General features: G+C 39.5%; 1 protein-coding gene across 1 annotated transcript in view; it reads right to left on the minus strand.

The window, feature by feature from the left end:
- Window positions 1–20,777, minus strand: part of LOC126162645 (ATP-binding cassette sub-family C member 4-like) — a 335,428-nt gene that overhangs the window by 15,104 nt on the left and 299,547 nt on the right. Inside the window, exons 22-23 of the mRNA XM_049919282.1 lie at window positions 18,034–18,161; window positions 17,693–17,938 (exon numbers count right to left, since the gene is read on the minus strand). Of these exons, the coding sequence (XP_049775239.1) occupies window positions 17,693–17,938; window positions 18,034–18,161 (374 nt within the window). The remainder of the gene's footprint in view (window positions 1–17,692; window positions 17,939–18,033; window positions 18,162–20,777) is intronic.

Consider the following 20,777-nt stretch of genomic DNA (forward strand, 5'->3'; position numbering starts at 1 on the left):
TCTGAAGGGGTTATTATGTTTGATGTCCTTGCTCATGGTGCAGCAACGAACTCTGGAGTCTATTGTGCAACCATCAGGAAATTCAAGAAATGACTCCAGCATGTTCGTCACCACAAAATTGCATAACGGACCACTCCTTCTTTGACAACAAAAGGCCTCACACAAGTCAATGCACCAGAGGGGAGCTCACAAAACTTCATATGATTGTTCTTCCTGATTTATCCTACAACCCCAATCTTGCCTGCTCCAACCTCCATCTGTTTGGCCCATTGAAGGATGCACTCCATGGGGAGCAGTAGATGGATGATGGGGAGATTAGTGATACAGCAAGATGTTACCTTAATTGTCAATCAGTAGAGTGGCACCAAGCAGGCATAGACGCCCTCCCATTAAGGTGGCGTAAGGCCATCACTCTGAATGGAGATTATGTTAAAAAATATGTTGTTTAGTCAAAAGAGTAGGTAACATAAGGTGTATTGGAATTTTGATTAAAACTGACCTGCTTTCATATAAAAACTTATTCCATTACTTATTGAAGGCTACCCGTACAAATTCGCTGAACTGGAATTGCATTAAACAAAATTTCAGACTATTTTAATGTATAGTGATTGTGCTTACGTTGTATGTACTGATATGACAATGTTTACTATATATTCACAATGACGTGACATCTCTGAATATTTACAACATTCCCTGATGTATCTCAGTTATTTATTAGGATTCAGTGGTTACAGAGAAAGTCGTTCACTGTACAGCAAGGAGAACTCGGTGATACAGCAGGTGTCATAGTAAGGTGCCTCACTGAACAAGGTTTGAAGTACCTACAGGCCCACTACATGGGCATTCATCATTCGCAGAGGCCCACTATGTGACTGTATTCCAAAATACTGTATTCAATGCAGTTAACACAAGCCATGAATTTTACTGTTTGACTGCTGGTGTGAAGAACACGAGACATCTGGTAAGCCATACTTCTGTACCAGCTGAATAACAGGCAGGAGCTTTGGAATTCACGTTGGGTTCATTTCCATCAGGAACAGCATGCTTCATGATCATATTAATGAGAATCAAAGCAAGAGAAATGGAGCAATGGTCGTAAATTTTTAATCTGTTTATTGCAGATCGATATCAGCTACTGTGTAGCTATCTTCAGTGGACTTACTTCAGCAAGATTATATTCAAATCATGATGACTCATCATAAATAAAATCACTCATGGTACTACATTCCCATTTCAAGTAACAAACAGTTATACTGTTTGTTATTGTGGTACTATGTGTAATTTTATTTATGGTGAGTCATCATGATTGGAATATAACTGGACTGATGATAGCTCACACTAGCTGAAATCAATTTGTAATAAAGAGATTAAAAATTTATGACCGATGATCCCGTTCATCCTTCCTTTGACATACTAAATTCACGTCTTGTAGAATAGTAATGTTTCATTACATTACTATTTTTTTACAAGATGAGAGAGATTTTCCAACAAGTCACTCAGTTCATAAATTTGCTGATTGAATGGTCTAGGACAGAAAACATGTAATCGCCTGAGTTAAATGATAACTGTCCGTTAAGGCCAACAGAATAGACCACAAGAGATTTTTGTTTTTGCTGTTATAAAGGTTGATTTGATGCTACTGGAGTCAAGAGAGCATGAGATGTTTTCAGTTATAGGTTTGTGGCATTAGTATTCCTAAACACAACACACAGAGGAAGAAATGACCCAAGTATTGCTTGAACAATATGTGTATAGTTTCATGAGGTCCACGAAAACATGATAAACTACTTCAGCTGCACGTAGGTCAAAAGAATGTTTTTTAAAAGGTTATTTTCAACTTGAAGTGGTTAGAGTATATAGTCAGTAGCAAGTACAGCCCAACTTTAATGCATTACCAGAATTCGCTTCCTGTTTGCACAGCAGGGACACTGAGAATAACTTTGTTCAGTTACATTTTGAAATGTCGAAATGTGTAGTTAATATATGGCTTTGGTTTCCATCAAGTCAATTCAACAGACACGAGCCCCACAATTCAGCAGCTGTTTTATAAAGGAACAGCCAAACTCAGTCACTGGTGAAAAAGGTCACATAGTTGCATACAACAAAGATGGGGGGAAGAAATGTACAGAAGAAATGTTCTGTATATTTTCGAAATGTTTTTCCATCACAGGAACATACAGGGTGTTTCAAAAATGACCGGTATATTTGAAACGGCAATAAAAACTAAACGAGCAGCGATAGAAATACACCGTTTGTTGCAATATGCTTGGGACAACAGTACATTTTCAGGCAGACAAACTTTCGAAATTACAGTAGTTACAATTTTCAACAACAGATGGCGCTGCGGTCTGGGAAACTCTATAGTACGATATTTTCCACATATCCACCATGCGTAGCAATAATATGGCGTAGTCTCCGAATGAAATTACCCGAAACCTTTGACAACGTGTCTGGCAGAATGGCTTCACATGCAGATGAGATGTACTGCTTCAGCTGTTCAATTGTTTCTGGATTCTGGCGGTACACCTGGTCTTTCAAGTGTCCCCACAGAAAGAAGTCACAGGGGTTCATGTCTGGCGAATAGGGAGGCCAATCCACGCCGCCTCCTGTATGTTTCGGATAGCCCAAAGCAATCACACGATCATCGAAATATTCATTCAGGAAATTAAAGACGTCGGCCATGCGATGTGGCCGGGCACCATCTTGCATAAAGCACGAGGTGTTCGCAGTGTCGTCTAAGGCAGTTTGTACCGCCACAAATTCACGAAGAATGTCCAGATAGCGTGATGCAGTAATCGTTTCGGATCTGAAAAATGGGCCAATGATTCCTTTGGAAGAAATGGCGGCCCAGACCAGTACTTTTTGAGGATGCAGGGACGATGGGACTGCAACATGGGGCTTTTCGGTTCCCCATATGCGCCAGTTCTGTTTATTGACGAAGCTGTCCAGGTAAAAATAAGCTTTGTCAGTAAACCAAATGCTGCCCACATGCATATCGCCGTCATCAATCCTGTGCACTATATCGTTAGCGAATGTCTCTCGTGCAGCAATGGTAGCGGCGCTGAGGGGTTGCCGCGTTTGAATTTTGTATGGATAGAGGTGTAAACTCTGGCGCATGAGACGATACGTGGACGTTGGCGTCATTTGGACCGCAGCTGCAACACGGTGAACAGAAACCCGAGGCCGCTGTTGGATCAATTTTTCAAACAGATCCTTTATTGTATCGCTTTTCAGTCCTTTGGTTACATTAAACCTCGGTTGAAAACTTCGTCTTGTTGCAACAACACTGTGTTCTAGGCGGTGGAATTCCAACACCAGAAAAATCCTCTGTTCTAAGGAATAAACCATGTTGTCTACAGCACACTTGCACGTTGTGAACAGCACACGCTTACAGCAGAAAGACGACGTACAGAATGGCGCACCCACAGACTGCGTTGTCTTCTATATCTTTCACATCACTTGCAGCGCCATCTGTTGTTGAAAATTGTAACTACTGTAATTTCGAAAGTTTGTCCGCCTGAAAATGTACTGTTGTCCCAAGCATATTGCAACAAACGGTGTATTTCTATCGCTGCTTGTTTAGTTTTTATTGACATTTCAAATATACCGGTCATTTTTGAAACACCCTGTATCTACAGTTCACTAACCATAATCTTGCATTTTCTACATTGCTCATCATTCTCATGGATGAAATACGAACAAAGGTACTGCATTCATACAGTAATTACAGAAATATCATCACTTAATTATTCTCTTCATTTACCTTCTGTATTTTGTAATGATCACTATACTTGGAGAAAGCCAAATCCATCAACATTTTATGCAGCCAGTTTATTACCAACTGTATTTTTCCAGGGTTCATTATGTTAGTACTCAGTTATATAGGGAGATAAACCGTAAAATGTATTGTGAGGTTGTCTTTTAGAAGGGTTTTTATGTTGAAGTGAAAAAAGTTAGAGAGATAACAGATAATTTAGTTTTATATATTTCATCTGTGAATTGCTACTTTCTTGTAGATTTAAAATGCAGCTTGTCACTATCTTCTCTCCTTTCCAGTCATACTCTCTTTACATGTTTCAGTTCCTAGGGTGAAATCCAGGCCTGTACAATTTAATTTTATAAGCTCTTGATAATCCAGCGTTAAAAAGGAATAGAAAACCATGAAAGAGATATTTCTATAAGAATTATATTATCCAATTATCGTAAAATGTTTGAAAAAGTATATATTCTGTGGTTCTTTGAGGGAAAGAGATTTTCTGGAATGAAAGGGGATTCTGATTTCCTTTATTGGTTTAATCTAGCCAAACTATTAATAGGGATTTACGGGACTGATGACCATAGATGTTAAGTCCCATAGTGCTCAGAGCCAATAAGGGATTTACTACTTTCAATGACTATAAACTGCTGACAGATATATTGAGTAGTGCAGAAGAGCTACATTATGACTGTCAACAAATCCCTGGAACAGAAAGCTACAGAATGAGGTCTATATGGTCGAAGCAATAAATAGTTAAGAAAACAGTAAAAGGTACCCACCATAAGTAATTAGTTTTAGTGCAAAGAGAGTCGCAACTTGAAAAAAATTCATGTTCCAACAACACTCTGCATAATATTTCCCTTTAGACAATTCCATACTATTCAACAACCTTTGACCACCCTATGAGCTATACTGCAATGTCTGTGTTTCAGAGATCCGAATGAAACAGTTGAGTTTTACTTGCCATAGCAGAAATATGAAGCTTTTCTTTTGATATATGTAAATGAATTTTGGGTACCATAAGTTTTTCAGATATCCTATTTTCTTACACATTTACAATGCAAAAGTACATACCATTACCCAGAAGAAATAAATTTATTTGATATGAAATGTATTATTCTTCTTAGACTTGTAAAAATGAGACAGTGAAATGGTAAGTATAATCTTCAAGGTAAATAGTGATTTCAGTCAAGGATCCTAAAGTGTTCCATTTATGGCACTTTCAGACAGGTGACTGTTACTGAAACAATGTTTCAGGTATGGAGACATTTCTCACATGGTAATAGTTTCAGAAATTATTTGTTACGAGCAATTAAAGTTCAGATAATAACTCTTGGCATCTTACATGTAGCAGCTTTTGCATCCACACACATTTAAATATGTCTTCAGTGAATAAAAATTAAAATAATTTAACCAGTGTAGTTTTAGATGGTATTTCAGAACTCAGCAACAATCTGACAAATCCAGGGAATCTAACTGGAAAATTTAATGTTATAACTGTTCTTAGCCTGTGTGGACCTGTTGCAGCTAATATTATCATTGTTGTCACACTCATTGTTGTGTTTTCTAACAAATACAGGGCTATTACAAATGATTGAAGCGATTTCATAAATTCACTGTAGCTCCATTCATTGACATATGGTCACGACACACTACAGATACGTAGAAAAACTCATAAAGTTTTGTTCGACTGAAGCCGCACTTCAGGTTTCTGCCGCCAGAGCGCTCGAGAGCACAGTGAGTCAAAATGGCGACAGGAGCCGAGAAAGCGTATGTCGTGCTTGAAATGCACTCACATCAGTCAGTCATAACAGTGCAACGACACTTCAGGACGAAGTTCAACAAAGATCCACCAACTGCTAACTCCATTCGGCGATGGTATGCGCAGTTTAAAGCTTCTGGATGCCTCTGTAAGGAGAAATCAACGGGTCGGCCTGCAGTGAGCGAAGAAACGGTTGAACGCGTGTGAGCAAGTTTCACGCATAGTGATGTGAAAGATTCAGTGTTGAAACCTCCTCTACCAAGAAACATGCCAGAACTGCGAGCTCGTATCAACAATGCTTTCGAACTCATTGATGGGGACATGCTGCGCCGAGTGTGTGAGGAACTTGATTATCGGCTTGATGTCTGCCGAATCACAGTGGCAGACTCTGCAAGAGAGGCGCTCTGCATCGCGGTGTAGCTTGCTCGCCAGGTTTCGAGAGGGTGCGTTTCTGGATGAGGTATCGAATATATTGCTTCCCCCTACTTATACCTCCCGAGGAGATCACGAATGTAAAATTAGAGAGATTAGAGCGCGCACAGAGGCTTTCAGACAGTCGTTCTTCCCGCGAACCATACGCGACTGGAACAGGAAAGGGAGATAATGACAGTGGCACGTAAAGTGCCCTCCGCCACACACCGTTGGGTGGCTTGCGGAGTATAAATGTAAATGTAAATGTAAATGTAAAAAATCACTAAAGGGGCACATATCGAACATTTGTGAATGCCTAAAAAAACTTTTTGAGTTTTTGTATGTGTGTGCAAAGCATTGTGAAAATATCTCAAATAATAAAGTTATGGTAGAGCTGTGAAATCGCTTCAATCATTTGTAATAACCCTGTACATGTGTGCAAGCATGCATTTATGTCATTACATGGCTTAAAGAAGGGCAAGGCAAATCATTTACTCGAGAGACTTAAATCTGGAGACCAATCTCTGTGAGACAGCCGAGGAAAACACAGAACTTAAGCACAGGCCTTAACAGATGGAATTTGTGAAGCAGTAGGAGGACACATTAGTTCACTTAAAGGTCACAACAACCACTATAATTTGACAAAGTCAGAAAAAATCTACCCACCTGAGACCTTGAATATAAAAGAAAGTCCAGTATATTCAAGGAGTAGTTTAAAGATAAGAATGTATCTTAAGAAACATTCGTATAAGTTTTGGATGTCTGCAGTCTGATACTTGTGGTTCCTGTGATGAGTATGCAGCCAAGAAAAAAATTTGGAGAAGAAACTGACTTCAACATCATCCACTGAAAAGAACATATGGCTTCATCCTGAACTTCAATCAAATGAAAGAGCCCATGAACTGCATCTTAGCTAAAAATTGTTCTGTGACAGGAAGAAAAAAATCAGAGAATGAATGTCATAAGAAACCGTTTAAATTACTGACTACACTAAAAATTTCCTTTGCCAAAATATAAAGACAAATGAAGTTTATTATAAACAACATTTGTCTGTATTTAGTCTCAATGTTCATGTTTTGGTAGCAGGGAATGGTTATTTTTATATGCATCAAAAGAGCACAGGCTGGAAAGAAATAAAGGAAGTTTCGCTGCTCGTCCCTGTTTTGTACCATTTTCTTAATCTAGAAGTCAGACATCTGGAGATCTTTTGTCACTCCTGCAGAGGGAAAAATGAGAATGCCATTATATTCAGATTCCTTCACCAACTAGTCCATATAGAAGATGACTGGGTGACTTCACTATTTGAAGTCACTGATGTTGAGGACCAGCCTGAAATAGTCAAAGGATGGACAGTGAAGCTGTATAATACAACAAACAATAAGAAACTCCCTTTCCAGTATAGGCCAATAAGAGAACTAGATGTATCACGATATACACTGAGGTGACAAAAGTCATGGGATACCTCCTATATAGTGTCAGACCTCCTTCTGGTTGGGAGAGTGCAGCAACTCAATGTGACATGCACTCAACAAGTCATTGGAAGTCTGCTGCAGAAATATAAACACAAGTTGCCTCTGTAGCAGGCCGTAATTTCGAAAGTGTTGATGGTGCAGGGTGTTGTGCACAATCTCACCTCTCGATTATGTCTCATAAATGTTTGATGGGATTCATGTCACGCAATCTGGGTCGCCAAAACATTCATTCAAATTATCCAGAATGTTCTTCAAACCAATCATGAACACTTGTGACCCAGTGACATAACATTGTTGTTTGGGAACATGATGTCCATGAATGCCCGCAGATGGTCTCCAAGTAGCTAAACATTACCATTTACAGTCAATGATCGGTTCAGTTGGACCAGAGGAGCCAGTACATTCCATGTAAAGAGAGACCATACCATTATGGAGCTACCACCAGCTTGCGTGGTGCTTGTTGACAAGTTGGGTCCATGGCTTCATGGAGTCTGCACCACACTCAATCCCTACCATCAGAACTTACCAACTGAAATCAGGGCTCATCTGATGAGGCCATAATTTTCCACTTTTCCAGGGACCAACCTATAAGTTTAAGAGCCCAGGAGAGGCACTGCAGGCTATGTCATGCTGCTAGCAAAGGCAATCGCAGCTGTCGTCTGCTGCCATAGCCCATTAACGCTATACTTCGCCACTGTCCTAATGAATACTTTCATCATACGTCCCACATTCGTTTCTGCTGTTGTTCCATGCAGTACTGCTTGTCTGTTGGCACTGACATCTCTACACAAAGGCCACTGCTCTCAGTCTTTAAACGAAGGCAGTCGGCCACTGTGTTGTCCGTGGTGAGAGGTAATACCTGAAATTTGGTATTGTCAGCACACTCTTGAAATTGTGGATTTCAGAATATTGAATTCCCTAATGATTTTTAAATAGAATGTTCCTTGCATCTAGCTCCAACTGCAACTTCATGTTTGAAGTATTTTAATTTCCGTTGTGTGGCCACAATCATGTTGGAAACCATTTCACATGAATCACCTGAGTACAATTGACAGCTCTGCCAATGCACTACTCTTTTGTAGCATGTGCACATGATACTACTGCCAATTGTTTACATGCATATCACTGTCCCATGACTTTTATCACATCACTAATGCAGCACAGATTTAGTTCACAAGCATCTACAACGGAGCCTATGAAAATGCTTCTTTACTTCTTCCTGGAAAGAAAAGGTGAGTTACAAACTTGAGAGAGGGCAGCTTAAGCCACCCCAGTAGCTTTATAAGATGGTAGAGTAGTTCCGTTAAAACTACATGCATTGAATCTTTTTTCATTTCACAATGTCACTTCCTATTTTTAAGTATTATAATTATTTTAATTATGCTATTCTGATTATTTTACAGACAATCTTAAAGTATCTACTGAAAAACAGAGATTTACAGGGCCTGAAAAGAATTTGCTGTAGTGAACTGCAAGCATATGTCACATGAGTCCCACCCATTAAAAAGGACAAAATAATATTCATAATGCATTGTTATAAGATTACATCAGATAATTCACTGTAATGAGAGTTCACTTTAGAGGTAAATGCTTGAAATCTAGAGGCTACTTGCAATATCTTACAACTTCTTGTATTTTTACCTCTGTGCAATCTGCATTCATGATAAAAATGCATCATGTTGTTGTACACCTTAATCAGATGTACAGGCTGTACATAAAGTCTGAGAACACATTCAATTATTTATTGAACAAGAACTAGACATTGTACAGATGTCATACATATTGCATTTTAAAGAGAAACTCTGAAAGTTTTTTTTTACAAACATTTGAACCATGAGTGATCCCGTAGACATCAATACGGCAATCAAATTCTTGCCATACCAGTCCCAGCATGGCATCGTCGACTGTGGCAGACACTTCCCACATTCTCTCCTGGAGCTCTGCTACATCACATGGTAGAGGCAGTACATACACCAGATCTTTGTGTCCCCACAGAAGAAAGTCACACAGAATGATATCTGGTGATTGGAGAGGCCATTTCATGAATCAGCTTTCCCCTTCTGTAGCATGGCCGATCCATTGATGTAGCAGCTCCATGTTCAGCTACCCAAGAACTTCACGATGAAAATGGGGTGGAGCCCCATCCTGCTGAAAAATGAACGGAGAGTCTGATTGCATTTGAGGCATCAGCCATTGCTGCAACATGTCCAAAGTATGAATATCCAGTGACAGTACTCTCGGTGAAGAAGAATGGCCCGTACAGTTTTCGAGGTGACTAGGTACAAAAAAAATTTGCCTTGGGGAATCACACTCAAATTCAATGCATTCTTGTGAATGCTTTGTACTCCAGATTCGACAATTATGCCTGTTCACTTTCCCATTAGTGTGAAAACTGGCTTTGTCGCTAAAAATTAAGCGATCAACAATGCCATCCCCATTCTCATTCAGCTGTTAACAAAACTCAAAATGCTTGTCTTTGTCATCGTCATTGAGCTTCTGCACTAGCTCCTATTTGAACAGTTTCATAGACAGCTTCTGTCACAGGACTTTCCACACTGTCATTGGAGCCATTTTGAGTTCACAGGATGTACAATGCACTGATTTCTTTGGACTCCTTATGAATGTCTCTCGTATGCACTCCACATTCACTTCACTCACACTGGGACATCCTCTTCTCTTTGCTGGGCACAAGCAACCCATCATAACGAATTTGTTTGCCAATGGTAAATGGTCTTCCTTGTTGGTGGCTTCTTACCGTACTTGGTTCTAAACATCCGTTGAAAAGCTGTAGCACATTTGTTTTTGTCGAACTCCAACACACAGAAAGCTTGCTTCAGACGTGAACTCACCTTATTTGCGATTAGCATTGACTATCAGCAGAATACCAAACTACATGACTATCAGCAGATTACCAAACTACACTGTGGCAGTATACATGAAAAAAAATTTTCAGGGTTTCTCTTCAAAATGACTTATGTATGATATCTGTACAATGTTTGGTTCTTGTGCAATAAATAATTGAAAGTGTTCCCCAACTTTATGTACACCCTGTATATAATTTCATCAGTAAAGTTTCTCTTGAATATGTATTACCACAGTAAACAAAAATTAAAAAAAAATGAGAAACTGAAATATTATGAGTCCTGAAACTTTAAAAGTAAGAATTGTGATTTGTCAGGTTTTGCCTTATATCTGTAACATATCATGTACATTCGGGATACAAATGCATTTAACTTTATGTACAATTGCACAAGTGGCATGGCAGTGACACCTTTTTGTGAGCGGCTGCCATCCAAAGAAGCCAAGGCAACTGTCAATGAAAAATTCCATGCTGCTAATGGCATACACTTGCTGGTTATTTATGTGCAAATATAATACAATGTAAAATGACTTAAGAGACAAATTCTTCATACTTCTAGCTCTCTTCTTCTCAAAACTATTTATTCTTGACTGACATGATTGTGATTGTACAGATGTGATATTTTGAAGACATAACCTTTAGTTTAGTACTGATTATGCGGTAAATAGTTGTATTAGTGTGCTTTTTAAGTGTACCATTAAAGGCTTTATTTTTCTTTATGTAATATAGCAGAAAATGAGAAAAGATTGTACAGTTGGGTTACAGTGGTATTTTCTGTTTATGTTTTGCCGCAGCAAATCTATAGAATTTCATTTAATTGTTCTTTGCTCTCTCCAGAAATTTAACTGTAGCATACCTCTTCATTATTTAACTCACATTTCCGGAAAGTAGCATAAAGTTTTAAGTTGTTGTTTCAGAAACTTTGCACTGTTGTTTTTGTTTACATACGTTGCATATAGGCTACATTTGTGGATCATATTTTCGTGTTCATCTGTAATTTAACTGACTTATTCTTAATAAACTATTACATTTATCATGAGTGAAAAGTGCTTGACTTGCCATAGAAATGTTAGGTCAGGGCTTTGATGTGATGGGTGCTGTAGTTTTTTCCATGTGGGTAACTGTAGTAGTGTGGCAATAGGGGAAGTAAATGAGACTCATCATGGTTTTGTAGGATATGTAGTAGAGATAGGAAGATACTATAACAGGGGGGAAAATGCTGCCCTTAAGGCTGAGTTAGACATGGCCGGGGGAGATCTTAAGGAGGGAGAAGGGTGAAGAGAGATGGGAAGGGCAACAGGCAACAGGAGGAACAGGCCTAGAACTTCATCTGACAGCTTCGTGGAAATGTGAAAAATAGATTTGACCTGTTGCTTCAGTTAGAAGCTGGTGAGCCTCACGCACTTGCAGGTATAGACAGGGCACAACAAACTTTCAGCAGCAAATTGAAAAGTAAGAATGAAACTTCCTGGCAGATTAAAACTGTGTGCCCGACCGAGACTCGAACTCGGGACCTTTGCCTTTCGCGGGCAAGCGCTCTACCATCTGAGCTACCGAAGCACGACTCACGCCCGGTACTCACAGCTTTACTTCTGCCAGTACCTCGTCTCCTACCTTCCAAACTTTACAGAAGCTCTCCTGCGAACCTTGCAGAACTAGCACTCCTGAAAGAAAGGATATTGCGGAGACATGGCTTAGCCACAGCCTGGGGGATGTTTCCAGAATGAGATTTTCACTCTGCAGCGGAGTGTGCGCTGATATGAAACTTCCTGGCAGATTAAAACTGTGTGCCCGACCGAGACTCGAACTCGGGACCTTTGCCTTTCGCGGGCAAGCGCTCTACCATCTGAGCTACCGAAGCACGACTCACGCCCGGTACTCACAGCTTTACTTCTGCCAGTACCTCGTCTCCTACCTTCCAAACTTTACAGAAGCTCTCCTGCGAACCTTGCAGAACTAGCACTCCTGAAAGAAAGGATATTGCGGAGACATGGCTTAGCCACAGCCTGGGGGATGTTTCCAGAATGAGATTTTCACTCTGCAGCGGAGTGTGCGCTGATATGAAACTTCCTGGCAGATTAAAACTGTGTGCCCGACCGAGACTCGAACTCGGGACCTTTGCCTTTCGCGGGCAAGCGCTCTACCATCTGAGCTACCGAAGCTGTGAGTACCGGGCGTGAGTCGTGCTTCGGTAGCTCAGATGGTAGAGCGCTTGCCCGCGAAAGGCAAAGGTCCCGAGTTCGAGTCTCGGTCGGGCACACAGTTTTAATCTGCCAGGAAGTTTCATATCAGCGCACACTCCGCTGCAGAGTGAAAATCTCATTCTGGAAACATCCCCCAGGCTGTGGCTAAGCCATGTCTCCGCAATATCCTTTCTTTCAGGAGTGCTAGTTCTGCAAGGTTCGCAGGAGAGCTTCTGTAAAGTTTGGAAGGTAGGAGACGAGGTACTGGCAGAAGTAAAGCTGTGAGTACCGGGCGTGAGTCGTGCTTCGGTAGCTCAGATGGTAGAGCGCTTGCCCGCGAAAGGCAAAGGTCTCGAGTTCGAGTCTCGGTCGGGCACACAGTTTTAATCTGCCAGGAAGTTTCATATCAGCGCACACTCCGCTGCAGAGTGAAAATCTCATTCTGGAAACATCCCCCAGGCTGTGGCTAAGCCATGTCTCCGCAATATCCTTTCTTTCAGGAGTGCTAGTTCTGCAAGGTTCGCAGGAGAGCTTCTGTAAAGTTTGGAAGGTAGGAGACGAGGTACTGGCAGAAGTAAAGCTGTGAGTACCGGGTGTGAGTCGTGCTTCGGTAGCTCAGATGGTAGAGCGCTTGCCCGCGAAAGGCAAAGGTCCCGAGTTCGAGTCTCGGTCGGGCACACAGTTTTAATCTGCCAGGAAGTTTCATATCAGCGCACACTCCGCTGCAGAGTGAAAATCTCATTCTGGAAACATCCCCCAGGCTGTGGCTAAGCCATGTCTCCGCAATATCCTTTCTTTCAGGAGTGCTAGTTCTGCAAGGTTCGCAGGAGAGCTTCTGTAAAGTTTGGAAGGTAGGAGACGAGGTACTGGCAGAAGTAAAGCTGTGAGTACCGGGCGTGAGTCGTGCTTCGGTAGCTCAGATGGTAGAGCGCTTGCCCGCGAAAGGCAAAGGTCCCGAGTTCGAGTCTCGGTCGGGCACACAGTTTTAATCTGCCAGGAAGTTTCATATCAGCGCACACTCCGCTGCAGAGTGAAAATCTCATTCTGAAAAGTAAGAATGTAGGGAAATCAGTAAAGAGAAAGAAAGCATTGTTAGGTAGTTCCCATGGAAGAGGAGTTGGCCAACTTTTGCAGAATGAACTAGGATCAGAATATCAGGTCACCAATTTTTGTAGAGCCAGAGCTAGTCTGGAGAAGGTGACAGAGGATTTAGGATCACTTTGCAAAGATTTCACTAAGGACACCATGACTGACCTCATTTGGTGTGGTTCCTGTCGATTCTCTCAATAGGTGGGATTATACTAGGCATGGCCTTCACCTCAACAGGAAAGGTAAGGGTAAAGTGGCTGTGAAAATAGCAGGAAAGTTAAAGGGGAAAGACACTGTCATGAATAATAAAATACCAGAGGTTATAGGGTTCAGAAAAGAGCCTTTTTTTGGGTAGGGAGCACAGAAAGAAACCAAGTTTTAAGAGAGGTTAGGATTGAGACAAACCTTCAGTTTGAGAAAGAAACCAAAAAAACGTAATTCTAGCTTATTACATCAGCATAAACAGCTGTTAGTTAAGAATTTTCAACAATCAGCAGAAATTTCAACTCTACACAATTTTAACTCAGTCAATGTGAAATGTCAGCTATCTTTATTCCATCAAAATATAGAAGGACTGAGAAACAAAATTAATGAATTAATTATCTGCATAGATGAATTAGAGTCCTCAAACCCAGCTGACATAATCTGCCTCTCTGAACATCATGTGACCACTGGTATAGAACTTTTTAAGTGTTACAGGATTTAGTTTAGCATCTCACTTTTGTAGAGCAGAAATGCAGAAAGGAGAAGTTGCCACATTCATCAGGAACTGTCATAAATTTAAGAACAAAGGCATTCATAAATTTTGCCTGGAACAGCATATGGAAGTATGTGCAACAGAAGTAGAATTTCACAAAAAATCCTTCATAATATTAAGTGTATATCGAGCACCTGCAGGTAACTTTAATCTGTTCATAAACCACCTTGAAGCTGTACTGGCCCATTTAACAACCAAAAACTAAGAAACAGTGGTTTATGGTGACTTCAAAGTAGATTTCCTTAAAGACTCTCCCAATCAGAACTTACTTGATTTAGTAACTCTATCATTCATCTTAATTCCCACTGTAAATTTCCCAACTACAGTAGCCAATTGATTACAAACAGTCACTGATAATACCTTTATAGAAAAGTCCAATGAACAAAATTATGTTACAAAACCAATAGTCAATGACCTCTCAGACCATGACATGCAGTTCCTTCTGTTAAATGTTAATACTGAACAGGATATAAAATCTGTTAAATCTGAATTCAAGGGGGTAATCAAAAAGTCAAAAATTGATTATTTTAGGATACTCCTGAGAGACGTTCACTGGAGTGATGTTTACAGTGCTCATGGCATGAATGAAAAATATTACACTTTTGCTAATAAAGTGCTTACCTTATTTGAACACTGTTTTCCCCCAAACCTAACCAAGGTTAGAGCAAAGTCTACAAAGAAGCCATGGATTATTCAAGGAATAGAGGTATCTTTTAAAACAAAAAGAAAACCGTATCTGTCAACCTGAATCAGTTCTGATGTTGGTGTTATAGCAAAGTACAAGAAATACTGCAAAATATTCAAGACTGTAATACAGAAATCAAAACAAATATATTACAAGGAAAAGATAGTCATATTAGATAACAAAATAAAGACAATATGGGATATAGTGAAGGAGGAGACAGGTAGAACAAGACACGAAGCTGGGCAAATAGCATTTAGAGTAAATGATATGTTGGTGACAGATGTGTATAGTGTTTCAGAACTTTTTAACGAACATTTTATAACTGTTATTGAAAAGATGGGGTTGTCAGGTTCTGTAGATGCTGCCATGGGATACCTCAGCCCTGACGTTTCAAGTAACTTCCATAATATGAATTTGACCCTCACTGCCCCAGAAGAAGTAATGTCCATTATAAAAACTTTAAAATCAAAAACATCTAGTGGGTATGATGAAATATTAACAAAGTTAATTAAAGAATGTGATTCTGAGTTAAGTAACATATTAAGCTATCAGTGTAACTTGTTTATCAGTGGAATATTTCCTGAATGGTTGAAACATGCTGAAGTTAAGCCACTATTCAAGAAGGGAGATAAAGAAATAGTGTCAAATTTCTGTCCAATTTCACTTCTGCCAGCATTCTGAAAAATTTTAGAAAAGGTAACGTACACTCAGCTATATAACCATCTTATCACAGCAACATACTGTCAAAGTCGCAGTTCGGATTTATAAAGGGTTCTGATACTGAGAAGGCTATGTACAATTGCACTGAAAATGTACTTAATTCATTAGTCAAAAAATTGCAGGAAATTGGTATATTTTGTGATGTGTTAGAGGCATTTTACTGTGTAAATCACAATATCCTTTTAAGTAAATTAGAATATTATGGTGTAACAGGAAATGCTGCAAAATGGTTCAAATGTTATATCTCTGGCAGGAAACAAAGGGTGTTATTAGGAAAGACACATGTATTAAGCTATCAGGCATCATCCAGCTGGGAACTAATTACATGTGGGGTCCCACAAGGTTCCATCTTACAGCCCTTACTTTTTCTTGTGTACACTGATGACCTTTCATCAGTAATATTACCAGTTGCCAAGTTTGTTTTGTTTTCCAATGAAACAAACATTGCAATAAATAGCAAATCAAGTGTAGTCTTAGAAAGATCAGCTCATAAAATATTTGTGGACATTAATCACTGGTTCCTAGCCAATTCTTTGTCACCAAACTTTGAAAAAACACACTGCATGCAGTTCAGAACTTGTAAGAGGTGTCCCACGAGTATATGCCTAACATATGATGACAAGCAGATAGAAGAAGTGGGACAGCGTTAAATTCTTGGGATTACAGATTGATAATAAATTCAACTGGGAGGGGCACGCCACAGAACTGCTTAAGTGTCTAAACAAATCTCTGGCATACTATGCTGGCATACTACGCTTACTTTCACTCCATAATGTTATATGGGATTATTTTTTGGGGTAATTCATCAAGCCAAGCTAAAGTTGTCCGGGCACAAAAACATGCAAGAAGAGTTATATGTGGTGTGAACTCAAGAACATCCTGCAGAGGCATGTTTATGGAACTAGGGATACTAACTACTGCTTCCCAATATATTTATTCCTTAATGAAATTTGTCATTAAAAATATATCAACTTTTCAAACCAACAACTCAGTTCATGGAATCAATACCAGAAATAAGAACAATCTTCAGAGGGATTTAAAGTCACTTACTCTTGTACAAAAAGGTGTGCATTATTCAGGAACACACATTTTCAAGAACTTGCCAGCAGCCATAAAAAGCTGAACAACCAATGAAATTCAGCTTAAGAGAAGCCTAAAGGATTTATTGGTGGCCAACTCCTTCTACTTCATTGATGAATTTCTCAGTAGAACCATCTGACTTTGTGTGTGTGTGTGTGTGTGTGTGTGTGTGTGTGTGTGTGTGTGTGTGAGTGTGTGTGTGGGTGTGTGCACGCGCACATGAGTATAAAAAGTACAATGAAACTTCTGCACCATTTCAGTGCAGTAATGGGTTCATTGCAATTAAGTATTGTAGTTGTTCTATTATACGTTTATTAACTTATAAATAAAATAAACATTTTTTAAATTCTAAATTCAGTGCATTAATGTGATCTTAGTAAATGAGTGTTGTCAAATGATTCTTTCATATAGTGTTCATTTAAAAAAAAGACTATCATTCCACTTGGGACCTGTGGAAGGTACATTAGCTTATTTGTTTTAGTTGTAAATACTTGTCATGTATTATTGTTTTTCTGACATGCTCTAGATCCTGGAGGACCTCCTCAATACTGATCAATTGAAATGAAAGTAAATCTAATCTAATCTAATCTAATAAAAAATGATGTCTTATGCTCGTGTTCTTATTGAGTAATATAACGTGAACCACAGTCGTTATTCTAAAGGCTATTCTAAAGACCTTATGTGACACATGGATTTAAGCATATAGCCTTCAGATATTCATATAAAATCCAATTAATGAACCTTGAGCCTTATTTTCATTTTTATTTATGGTGTGCTCTAGTTCATACATTAATCTGGTGAATATGATTGATAACAAACTTTAATTATCTGATTTTTCTTTTATGAAGCCCGATGGCCAAAGTGATTTAACATTATTGGCAACAGATTTGATGGGCGAGGAAGAGCAAGACTATACCTCTTCAAGTACATCCCAGAGTTTTGCGTCATCAAACTCTGAAAACGGGTCCAGGTTGAAGCGGAGAGTCTCTGAGAAGAGCACAGGTTCCTGCGGGATAATGGAAATGTGTTTCCGCAAGTCATGGAGTCCCAGGGTGCTGGTGTCCACATCATCAATCAGAATGGCTCCCTCTATAGGTGCCAGCCGGAAGAAAGCGGAAATAAGTGATGACTTCCCTGCACCTGTGCGACCGACTATGCCAACCTAGATATAGTTAAGGGATTTTGAAATTAGAAAGATTGTGAAAACATGAACACAATTCTTCCAGAGATAATTCAGAATGCAGAGTAGAGCACAACCTTGTGTGTGGCTTGTACAGTAAAATTAAGGTTCTTGAGGACTGGAGGATCTTCAGGGCTGTATTTGAGATACATCTTCTGGAAGGTAACCTGTCCTCGCTGTGGCCATGATGCTGGTGGCTTCTTATCTGAAAGAAAAAGTGTACGTATACAGTCATGAAGTCTCTCATTCATAGGACATGGCCTTGAAAGCATTCCTGTTGAAACAAAATCAGTCACCCATGTCATTAACCTATAAATTTCTGTAAACGGTATTCCATATTCCAAGAGGCAGACTTTTCACATTAGGAACCGATTTATATTTATTTTGTTCTTCATAACTTATATTATAGTATCCCAGAGTGATAGAATACAACAGAAAAAGAACATCATCGATATTCACTAATATTGGGGGTCCGGTTGGCTTCTATTTTCACAGAGGTCATTAACTTACTTTCTACTGTGACAATAGACATAATGAAGTAATACATAACTATACACATGGCATCATAAGAAACATCGCATTCAAGAGAACAATGGTTCAAACCTGCTTCCAGCTATACAGATTTAGGTTTTGCGTGGTCCCTCTAAATCACTCCTGGCAAATGCCAGAATGGTTCCTTTGAAAGGGCATGGACAATTTCCTTCCCCACCCTTGACACATTCAGAGTTTGCACTACATCTCTAATGGCATCGATGTTGATGTGATGTTAAACCCAGTCTTACTTCCCTCCTTTATCATTTAAAAAAAAAAAATAAATAAATAAATAAATAAATAAAAATAAAAATCATTTTAATGTTTGATACTTTTTGGTTTTAATGGCAGATAGATTTGCTTGCATTTCCTTTACATATATGTACTCTGTGTTGTGCTGCCATCGATATATTATGAATTAGATTTGCGAGCTACAAAAAATATCTGATGTTGAGACAGAATATATTGCCAAGCATTACTAAACAAGCAACGAGAGAATATTGTGAATTGCTCAGACCGCTGAGACCAAGGGGACTAAGTTACTTTTTCTGTCTTTCTTTCCTTTTTATAGTTGAAGTTCTACAGAGTCGTCTACCTGTAGGCTTCAATAGGAATTAGTTTTATCCTATTCTCATGGCATTCAAGTCTGGGAAGCACCAGGTAAAGCTGTTTCTCATCTGTTGAGACTTGTACAGCACTGTTCTAAGTATTCAGAGAAACTACAAAGTTCAGATTGTTTTCCAGACATCCAAGACACCCTCTTCACTCTGTGAGGGAAGTGTAGCAAGGTGTCTGTGTGCTGTGTGCCACTGTATGTCAAGCTTGATGGCAGTCCCAGAGGGTTGTGAGAGAAATGCGTTAACATTAATAGACATGACTTTGCCCTTAGTGTTCCAACAAATAAAGAGGCTAATTGAAGGTACAGGTACAAATATGTTGCTGGATGAGAGACTGAGTAAACTAGGAATACATGAAATGTATTCCAGTTGCGAATATGGATAACTACCAGCTGCATAATGGAATGACGACAATGAAAATTTGTGCTGGACCAGGAGTTAAACCCAGATTTCCTGCTTATCGCAAACAGTACTTTAACATTAAGCTATCCCAGCAAGACTCATACCCAGGCCCGAACACAATGCGGGTTAGTGTCCTGGTCTGGCACAAATTTTGATTGTCGTCATTCCGCCATACATCTGCTGGTTGTTCGCATTCACAACTGTGAATGCATTTAATGTATTTTGTAATGGCTGTAGTTGTCACATTGACTGATCCTTTGTATATGTGTGATATACAAAGGATCATTCCCTAGTACTTCGGAACAACACAGGCACTGCAATATTGTTATCTAGGGATGGTTACTGCACCATTCAACCTTGGAAAACTATCCATTTATCTGCAAGGGGAACACTCCATAGGTTGTTCTCTTACCTTGTAGGGTGGCCAAAGTGTGAAAATAGAGTGACCCTATTTTGGCTGAGGTGTTGACATCCAATAATTATCAAGAAAATGATGCTCAGCATCTTGACACAACTTCATCAGTTCGCTAGGGCAGCGTAAAACCAACAGTCGGCAGTACAATAGCTAAGAGCAGAGTTTAACAACAAAAACAATGATTGACTTAATACATTAACTGCATAGATAAAAAAACTACTCATAAAACAGTGGCAGAACACACTCACAAAAGAAAGTTATAACTGGGCAAGCTTTCTGAGCCAGTGGCTCCTTGTTCAGGAATAAGGGTTAAAGGGGAAGGAAGAAGGGGGAAAAAAAGGACTGGAGAGATCTGAAAAAGGGGTAGATTTCGGGAAAATCACCTAGAACTGTGTGTCAGGGAGGACTTACTGCTTAGGATGAAAAGGAAAGACTTATTGTTGGGGACTGCATCAAATGAGACTTGAAAACCTGAGAGCTTAAAGGTGGAAGACACAGTAATATGCAGACAGAGGTTACTGCTTAAACATCACACAGTTAATAAGAGTGAAAAGCTAAGTGCATTGTATGTAACAGAGGTGGAGTGGGCAGTGAAAAATAGATGGGTAAGACAATGAAAGATGTAGAACACTAAAATGGAGGGAAGCAAAGTGTAGTTACTGTGAAGAAATTAACGGGTGGCGAGAATCGCGGACATGTTGTAGTACTAGTTCCTATCTGTGGAGTTCTGAGAAACTGATGTCTGGAAAAAGAATCTAGATGGCACGTGTGGTGAAACAGGTGCCGAGGTCACATTGTCATTTTGTAGAGCATGCTCAGCAATGGGATGTTTTGAGTTGCCAGTATACTCCCTCTG

This window comes from Schistocerca cancellata, chromosome 2, assembly GCF_023864275.1.
Source record: "Schistocerca cancellata isolate TAMUIC-IGC-003103 chromosome 2, iqSchCanc2.1, whole genome shotgun sequence".
NCBI classification, from domain to species: Eukaryota; Metazoa; Arthropoda; class Insecta; order Orthoptera; family Acrididae; genus Schistocerca; species Schistocerca cancellata.